Genomic DNA, 10,147 nt, shown 5'->3' with positions numbered 1-10,147 from the left:
ATGCGGCGTGGTAGGCCAGGTTGCCAAGGACCTGTCGTTCTTCATATCAGAAAATTCCATGACTGTAGCGTCCTCCTTCACACAAACAAAGAAACACGAAAACCATTAACACTGACAAATTCATCGGTGTGACCTGTAAGGAGAAGAGTATTCATAATAGGAATAACCATGAAATTGGCTATGAGAGAATGCCATTACCTGCATAGGTAAACCCCGGGGAACGGTTGAATAACTCCTGTACAGCGGATAGAGTCTCGGTGGAAGAGTGAACGGGAGAATCCCCTGTGCGCAGAGAGACAAGCCAAACCTGGGAGCGGCGCCAGGTCCAAATGAGCCGAATGAAGACTCAAAACAACTTAATATGAACCCCAAAACCCTCCGGCAAACCTCCACCCTCGGATCCAGATCTGATGATCCGAACCATTGAATTAGAGCGGGAACCAAAGGCGCGGGGAATGAGGGTACGGGGCCCTGCCCGATCACATGGCCGAGCAGAAAAGGCAGATGTTGTAGGCCAGATGTACTGAATAGTAATAAAACAACTGTCCTTAAAATTTAATGCAGTTCAACAACTCAACGCCGGATTATGACTCCGGTCACAATGCAAACATCCAACGCATTTATCCGGTTGCCAAGAAACACATCCAATGCATACAAAAAAAAATAAAAATGACATTTGATTAGACTTACGATGATCCGAATATCTCCTAATGATATTTGATGATCCTAGTAGGCTGTATGATGTGGCAGTATGTATGCGGATTAAAAGGGATATGGTAAAGTTTATGATGGTAAAGATTAATAATTTTTTTTTTTTATGCCTATGGTAGGATCGTGACACAGCGTATGCTCGTTCAGCAACATCATATCGGTCATGTGCAATAACATGCATCCCCATCCCCTTTGCAGGCCGAGCAACTTCTGATCCAACCTATTGTCTTCCTTACCAGTGACACGCACATACTTATTGCATTGCCATATTCCGGTATATGGCTGATAGCCAGGGAGAAAATCGAAATATCTGTCAGAAACTCGTCCATAACCCCGAGCGCCCTCAGATTGCCTGCCTTTCTTGATTTCATCCCCATTCCTTTCTTGATTTCATCCCCATGCAGTTTTTAGGAATATCAATAATTAGTTTTGTAACTAATTAGTAACTTTTAAAATTAGTATTTCATAAATGATTTTTCATTGAGCTTTTTTGAGATGTTACATATATTAAAATATTTAATATATAAATTTAATTTTATAAAATATATTTAAAATTTATAAAATATATTTAAATTAGTTAACGTTCTTCATAACTCTTAGTTTAAATCTATTTAGTCTCTTTAACATGTTAAAGAGTGAATGATTAATATTATTATTAGGTATTTACTTCCATTATGGTTTTATATTTTTATGATTAAGCAAATTTTAGTTAATGTGATTTACTATTTTATTCATGTGAAAAATAAAATTCAAGTTTTTTCGACCATTGCAAACAAATTATGAAATGTAGATTCATTCCGATGCATTGTACATTATTTCTTGTGGTGTGCGTTAATATTGTTTTTTATAATGGTAATAAAAAAAATTAAGATATTTTTGTTAGTTTTTGAATCATGTTTTTCATAGTAACAATAGGTTAAGCACTATTAAAAATTTGAAATCTTGAAATTTGATAATTATAATTTAGATTTACAAAAATTTCGACCAAATTTAATCAAAATCTTAAAAAAATTCCCATAATTTTCTGGAAAAAAAAAATATGATTAGACTACAACTAATTATTATTATATTGTTTATATCATTGAAAATATATTGGCCATTCACTCAACGCTGGAAGATAAGTCAGAATTAATTGAAAAATGGATAATATCTGCTATTCATTTTTAAAAAATAAGGTTGTTATAAATTGAAAAGATAGAAAATAAATTTAAACCAGACATTGAAAATGACATTGATAGTAATTGAAAATATAGAAAATAACGTTAAAAGTGATACTGAAAATAACGTTGATCTTATCGAATGGATTGGGAAAAAGGGTTCAGAGAGATATATGAGCGGTTGGTCGTACCAGATTTGCCCAAACATAACTTCCATGAGTTTACCAGCTTTGCCCAGACACAACTTCCATGAGTTTTTAATTTATTTTATTTGAGTCGTTATTTTATTTTTATTATTATTTCCTAAAATTGAAATATTAAGTTATTAAAGGTATATAATTGAAATGTTGAATTGAATTCATTTTTATATTAAAATTACAATATATATTTTAAAAGAAATATTATTATTTAGGTAAAATATTGGATTAAATGTTTATGGACTTTTGGATAAAATGGGCGTTCTGTTAAGATTTTTTTATATATAAAATTATTGGTTTAATTTCTTGCCTGGATTGAATTAATATATTGAATATGGTGAACATATAATCTTGTAAAAAATATTAAATTAAATAATTTTATTTCAAGAGAGATTTTGGAATATAGTTAAAATTTGGTTTATATATTCCGAAACCCTTCGTTTTCGTTCATATATTTCGAAATCCTTAATCAAGTTGCAAGAGATGGATTCAGGATAAAGATTTTTTCTCAAATTAAATTTTACTTTATATTCCTTTAAAAAAAAATTAAGATGTGGTGCTCAGTGCGTCGCCAACTATAGGAATTGATCGGAGTGTAAGGATTTTTCTTGGAAGTTTAATTTTCTATTAAAAGAAAATTAAGATGTGGTGCTGAGTGTTTCTTGACCAGCCATAGAAGGGGAAAAATCAAGATGCGGTGCTGAGTGTTTCTTGACCAGCCATAGAAGGGGAAAAATCAAGCTGCGTGGAAGAAGAAAACTCACCTACGTCTCTCTTCTGTAAGTCTCAACGTAGGGTTTTGTGTTTCCATGGAGCTGTTCATTTCTGTCTCCTCTGGTCAGTCTTCGTCTTCACTTCTTACAATTGGGTTTTACGTTTAAGTCTTCCCGGATTATATGAAAGTAGCACTTACGAGCTACTTCTTCCAGCCTCTGACTGCAAATCAGCTATGGGTTATGTAGAATCTGAGAAACCCTACTGGTATAAAATGGGTGCCTTTGCAGCAATAACCGTTGCAGTTATTACGTCCATTTTTCTGGGGACAACTGTTGCTAGCGAAGAGATTGATTTTTCTTCTTTTGAAATCGATAGAGATGCTAGTAGATTATTTATGCTTAACGCCACAGTAGCACCCGATGCCCAAGCCTTGGAGCTGACGCCCGAAACAATCAATCAGCAGTTCTTCATGTCAAATAAATCCGCAAGGGCGTTATTTCGTACAAAGTTCAGAGTGTACGGACGAAATAAGACTGCATCTTTCCATACCTCATTTGTTTTCAATATTCGACCTGAGAAAGGAAGCGGTGGCGAAGGTCTGGCTTTTATAATAACTTCCCAATCCCATGATTATATGCCTAATAATAGCTATGGCTATTGGTTGGGACTGTTCAACGCCTCCACTAATGGCAGTAGAACTAGTAAGGTGTTAGCAGTCGAGTTCGATTCAAGCAAAAGCCCAGAGACTAACGATCCCGATGGCAACCATGTAGGGATCAATGTTAATGGCATAAATTCTATAAATTTGAAGTCTCTGGACGAGAAGCAGATTAATTTGAAGGGCCATTACGACATCCAGGCGTGGATTCAGTACGATGGCAATACGAAGAAGCTGGACGTATACGTGGGAAACAAGTCTGATCCGATGCCATCACAGCCCCATGTGACGTCTATTATCCATCTCTCTGACATCCTCGACAAGAAGGCTTATTTCGGCTTTTCCGCGTCAACGGGTAATGCAATAGAACTCAACTGCGTGAAATCATGGAATTTCACAATTGAACGGCTGAGCTGGCCAGACAAGACATTAACTATTGCTCTTTCGGTCTGCCTTCCTGTTGCAGCAATTGTCGCCGCCGGAGGGATTATAGTGCTCCTCATGTACCGTAAGGCTAAGGCAGAGGAGGAGGGCAAATTACTCGACGAGTTGGATAAAATTCCAGGCAGGCTGAAGGAATTCAAATACAAAGACCTGAAAATCGCCACCAATAACTTCAGCCCCGCAGCTCTTCTTGGAAGAGGCGGCTTCGGAAACGTTTACAAAGGAATTCTACCAAAGGGGAAAAATACGGTTGCAGTAAAACGCGTGACCAAGGATTCTAGGCGAGGTAAAGAGGAATTTATCTCAGAAATCAGCGTCATCAACCGCCTCCGCCATAAAAATCTGGTGCCGCTGCTGGGGTGGTGCCATAAGAATGGGGAGCTGATTATGGTTTATGAATACATGCCCAACGGTAGCCTGGATAAACATATTTTTAATGATGATGCTGCAGGCGGATTTCTGAACTGGGAGCGGAGATACAATATTGTCTCCGGCGTCGCCTCGGCTCTGCTGTATCTCCACGAGGAATGCGAGCAGCAGGTAATCCACCGGGACGTGAAAGCCAGCAACATCATGCTCGATTCCGAATACAAGGCCCGGCTCGGCGACTTCGGTCTCGCGCGTCTGATTGAACTCGACCGGAGATCCTTCAGCACAACTGCTGTAGCGGGAACCCTGGGCTACATCGCACCAGAGTGCTTTCACACAGGGCGCGCCACGGCAGAATCTGATGTGTTTAGTTTTGGCGCCGTCGCCCTTGAGGTCTCCTGCGGAAGGCCTCCCAAATCTAGCACCCCAGACCAGCCAGATCTGGTCGGTCAGGTGTGGAAGCTGTATCGTGAGAACAAGCTGTTGGAAGCTGCTGACAGTAGTCCGTTTACGCTTGGAAGCGGAAGCATTAACGAGGAGGACATCAAACGTTTGCTGGTGTTGGGACTGGCGTGCTCCCATCCGAATCCAGAGGTCCGTCCAAGCATGAGGGAGGTTACGCAGATACTGGCTCGGACTATGCCTCCACCGTTGGTACCTTTCTTCAGGCCGTCGTTCGTCTGGTCCCACGACAACAGTCTCGATCGGAAGCAGTTTCACCACCAGCTCACTAACTAGCAGCGGCAGTATACCCGCCTCCGTGAATTCTTGACAACCATGGAAGCGGAACCCGGAGGTAATTTGCGGATTCCTCGCTGTTGAATATTCACTGCTATTCATTTGCGTTGGAGCTGAGTGCCAACCTTTAAACCAATGCTTTATTCTGTAAGGCTTTTTATTGTTTGTTCATAATTATCATTTCTGTGACGTGAATGTTCATGCAGCAAGCTTCATAAGATGTTATAAGCTTAATTTCAGTCAGATCGGTGTGTCTGAACAGAAGGCAAAAAGAGTGCGTAGCGACTTTTGAATCGTACACGGTGTACGAATTGCTGATAAAATCCCACTGAAAAGACTCAGTTTTATGAAGATGCCCTAGCGTCTTTGGCTTTTGTAGATTATGAAGCGTATGGTCTTTCAGTTTAACTGTTTTTATCTTTTCTTCTTGACAACAAGGTGAAGAAAAGACTGGTTTTATGAAGCAGCCATGGGGTTTTGGGCTTTGGCTTTTGTATATAACAAAGTGTTTTTATCTCTTCTTCTTCTTCTTGACAACAAGGTGAAAGAAAAGACTTGGTTTTATGAAGTAGCCATAGGGTTTTGGGCTTTGGCTTTTGTATATAAGCAAATGTTTTTATCTTTTCTTCTCGACAACAAGGCGAAAGGAAAGACTTGGTTTTATGAAGCAGCCATAGGGTTTTGGCTTTTGTATATAAGAAACTATGGTTTTGAGCTCTTTTTAGCATGTTATTTCTGGTTATATGCATTTTATTGAGGGTGTAGTTTAACTATTTGATTTAGCATGTTATTTGTGGTTATATGTATGTTATTTAGGTGTTAAGAATGAGTTGAAAGATTTTTGTTTTGTTTTTTATTTTTATTTTTTATTAGGAATGAGTTGAAAGAAATCTAGGTTATATAATAAATCCATGTTTTTAAAATATAGTTTTGAATTCAAAAATGAATTATTGTTGTGAATTTTTTTGGGATCACCAAGATTAAGTAGGTTACTTAAATTTGCCATTTACAGAAATGTTTACAAACATTTGGGTAAAAAGATAAAAACTTTAGACTACCAAGGTAACTAATCTCTAAATGTAATAGATTACATGTACTAAATGAAATGACTCAATGACCTTTACTGGGTAATGACATATTCTTGTTTAATGACTCAATGACCTTCACTGGCCAATGGTATGTTCTTGTTTATTTGAATGTCTTTATGATTATGCATAAAATATTTCCTCTTTCATTAAATATAATTTTTAGGGGATTGTGTAAATTGCAATATTCATTTGTGTAGAAGATGGAAAGTCTCAAAATAATTTCCTCTCTCATTATCTGTATTTCCGTGGTGAAAACATAATTCTCGATTGTGTAAATTGCAATATTTATTTGCGTAAAAGATGAGAATCCACAAATACACCTGAAAAAGCTATGAGAAGTCTAAAAGACCCCTTAGAATATCGAACCAATGGTCGTTAAAATTGTATTTATATCATTTAATAATATTGCATCTCAGATTGCTCTGTATGTTGCATTATATAGCTGAGTTCTAATAGTGACATCAGAGCACACTCTTTTTTTGAGAAATCCATTCAAATTGTGAGGATGGGTTTTGTGGCCTTAGTCAAGTTAGGGCTACTCCTTACCTATTACGGAGTGTGTTTTCCTTTCAAACCCTTTCATTCTTGTTAGAGACCATTCATAACTTGGTGTTGATGATTTTGAAGCCTTGCTGCTGTTGTTGGCAGTATACATCTTGGGGATATCGTGCAGATCCTCCAGAGACAAAAGGGCACTGTCATACCAGTCATTTTGAGCTTGACACATTATTTGTCATGTCGATCGAATGACGGCCACAGTCCCTGATTTCGATTCGCAAGTGGAGGGATGGGAATCTTTTCCGTTCACAAGAAGTCCTTTGCGGTTCAAAGAATTTAAGAATTAATTATTAAAGTTGCAGATGGCTTTAGGTTGGTGGGTTGCGGAGGACTTCCTCTGTGTGTCTGAATAGGGTCGCGACATCAATGGTTGTATGAGTCGCTTTTTCCTTTTGTTAAAATCTACAGATAAATTTTCCATTCTCATCATTAAACACTTTTTGGATGAACTTCATAAAAGGCAACATTTCACTAAACTTGATCTGTATTATCCTAGCAATTGCCCCAAAAGGTGCAAAGAGAGGCCGATAGAAATGTTAAATTGAAAGAATTGTATTTTGGTTCAAAATAATAAATATTATAATAACTCAATCATTCAAACTAAACCTAGTCAATAAATTACCCAAAATAAAATAAATCCTTAATCAAAATTATACAAATTATTATTCTTCGTTTCTCTCAATTATTTATATAATAAAATCCAATCAGTCATTCAAAATTGCGCACATCAGGGCAGGCCAATCCGCTTTAGATAGGCCGGAAAACAAGACGTTTTGACGGGATCTTAATACCAGAATGTGTGGGGTTGCTAGTTCGAATCACTCCCCGTTCTCAGTGGATTTGGTTGGCGGACTGTCCCATTGCCTCGACACGTGTGAGAAAGAATCGTGGGTTCCAGAAACATGCGGCGCCACCGAATGAGGGTTACGTGGACCCACAACGATTTAATTTTCGCGGATGGACAAAAATGACCAAACTAATTTCGTGTAGAAAAAGAAGACTAAAGCCCCATTTAAGACTTCACAGGTTTGCCCTGTATCACCTTCATATGATTCAACCGCAAAGTCTAATAATTTTGATGGTGCTCTTTGTGTCGATGAGGTGGATAAGTTCGGGAATGGTTTTGTGTTATCTTCAACAAATCGTTTGGGACCAGATCTGAGCAGGATTTCAAAGGAAGTATCGATAGGCATCTTACGCTCGACTTTGACAAGAAGTAGGTCTTCAGAGGAAATTAATGATGAAGACTGCTAGTAGTTTTGCCAGAATTGGTGACCAGGGTTGATGCAGCGTGAAATCTGAAACCATGCCTACTTCTAGTCCGGTCCACACAGAGTCCCCTGTGCCAAATAGTTTGTGGGATTGGTGCGCTAGTCCTGTATATACGAGCTCCCCCTCTCCGAGATGTTTGTCATTGCCCAAGTTTTTTATGCGGCACAAGGTAAGGTCTAACATCATAGATTCGAATGCACTGGGAGGAGATGAATGTAAGAATAATGGAACTGTCATTGCTCCTGAAGCTGCTACTCGGGATAATAAGAAATAGATGTCGTTGGATGTTAAACAACCTCGTGTGGGTATTACCCATCAAACTGGGGTAGATGCATTTGCAACAAATAGCCTGTGTCTCCTGCTGTAGCTTGATGCACATGCTTTTGTTGGATCTTAGGCAAAGGAAAACATCTAAGGAGATGTCAATAAAACACCATACCTTTTAAGCCACTGTGACAACATGAGCGCCTAATTGATATAAAGTTGCATTTGAGCCATTCCTCTATGTGAATTGTTAAAGAACTCAAGAGAACTACTGGAAGAGTATGGACAGTTTGGAATTTTGTTGAGCCATTTCTCTATGTGAATTCTTAAAGAACTCAAGAGAACTACTGGAAGATTGTTTTTTTCTTTTAACCCAATGTGTTTTTTTATTTATCATCTTTCTGATCTATCATCTATACGGTCATGTAAGTCAATCTGTTTTTATTGTTCAATAGGTGGACAACATTAAACCATGAAGCTAAGAGCTCTGCCCTGCTTCTAAGTTGGTTTAGAAGGACAGGGTGTATAAGAGCTCTGCCCTGCTTCTAAGTGTTCCCAGAATTTTATAGCTTGAGTTTTATAGCTTGGGTGTATATAGGTATTCACTCTTTTAAGGCAGTTTTGTATTCAATGTTAGGCTATTTATTTTCTTGGTTTCTAAGTGTTGTTCCTTGAGATGTTTTTGGGCAGAGAACATTGCCAATGCATCTGCTGAAGGCTTTAAAACCTCCCTACTTAAGGCCACAAGCTGGCTCTTGGATCAGAGGATGTAGTCCTCAAATATCTTTTTAAGCTGGTTGCCCAATGTCATTTCAATAGCAACTCTATATTTTATGCTTTAAATGCCAAATTTCAGTGGTGATTAAAAAGATTGAAAAGAAAGAAAACTACAAATTGAATACAAGCAATTACAATCAGATTTCTAGACCATGGCTTTTCCATTGGGCACATTTATCGTACATTGCAGAATCATAAGGTTAATTTGGATGAAAGAAACAGAAGAGTTAGGAGATAAACAAATACCGTCAAGGACCAGAAAGGGTGGCAGTTCTTGGCACTCAAAGAAAACAGAAATGTCATAAATGCTAATGAGGATGGAGACCTTTAGCATTAGCCGATATGATAAGTATTTGCAAATAAATTCAATAGTTCTAATTTGTTCACGGGACCTTAAAGTATGCTTTAGGACCATGCAATATATGCAAAGGAATTCATCTCACCAAATAACATTTTTAATTTATGCCAAAACATGTTAAAAAAATTTGTTCTACCAAATGTGCAAAATATACACCTTCTGCCTGAATGTTATTGAAACACATCTCTTAATGGGTTTTACGTTGTGTAAGAAACATGTGGATTTTTCCTACAAGGTTCCCTATACCACCTACAAGGCCACCATCATGGTCATGACCTAGAGGTCTTAATGTTCTTGAGAATATTCTCTTTCAGTGGCCCTGCAGAGGTATCCTATCTGTTACTTTTTAGGTTAGGTGAATGCCTTTTGTTGGTAAGAGAGACTCATTTAACCCACAACATACAAAGGAAGAGTCCATCTTTCAGTGTGCATGGAATTTTATAGCTTGAGTGAGCCTAACAGCTAAGAACATGTGTTTCCTCCTCACAAATCATCGGGTTGAATTGGGAGGGGTAGAGTCTGTACACCTCTACAGATTAACTAGTCAAATTGTTACATGGAAGAGACCCCTTGACCCACAAACCAAGGTGTCTCATATGTCAATTTGATGTTCAACTAGGCTGCAACCTTAAATTAGATTATTATTATAATTTATCAATTTAGTTATTTACATCTTTGCAATGGACACACTTGTGTGCTAGAAAGTAGAACTCAATATTTCCATTATTTTTGGGTGTATATAGGTATTCACTCTTTTAACGAAGTTTTGTATTCAATGTTAGGCTATTTATTTTCTTGGTTTCTAAGTGTTGTTCCTCGAGATGTTTTTGGGAAAACCT

General features: G+C 37.8%; 1 protein-coding gene across 2 annotated transcripts; it reads left to right on the top strand.

Moving 5' to 3' along the window:
• Window positions 1-2,730: 2,730 nt before the first annotated feature.
• LOC149155998 (putative L-type lectin-domain containing receptor kinase S.5) lies at window positions 2,731-5,718 on the top strand. Of its 2 annotated transcripts, XM_089437800.1 has the most exons (3): window positions 2,731-3,795; window positions 3,907-5,049; window positions 5,198-5,718. In XM_089437800.1, the coding sequence occupies exons 1-2, from the start codon at window positions 3,015-3,017 to the stop codon at window positions 4,989-4,991; spliced, it is 1,866 nt and encodes a 621-aa protein (XP_089293926.1). In that variant the 5' UTR covers window positions 2,731-3,014; the 3' UTR covers window positions 4,992-5,049; window positions 5,198-5,718. The 2 variants fall into 2 exon arrangements, with proteins under 2 accessions (XP_089293926.1, XP_089293925.1); XM_089437799.1 differs by having other exon boundaries at window positions 2,732-5,049; window positions 5,198-5,717.
• Window positions 5,719-10,147: the final 4,429 nt, after the last annotated feature.

This window comes from Pinus tabuliformis, chromosome 9 (assembly GCF_031772625.1).
Source record: "Pinus tabuliformis cultivar Carrire ecotype Pingquan chromosome 9, CPIR1, whole genome shotgun sequence".
Taxonomy (NCBI): Eukaryota; Viridiplantae; Streptophyta; class Pinopsida; order Pinales; family Pinaceae; genus Pinus; species Pinus tabuliformis.
This window is presented reverse-complemented; position numbering and strand designations above follow the sequence as displayed.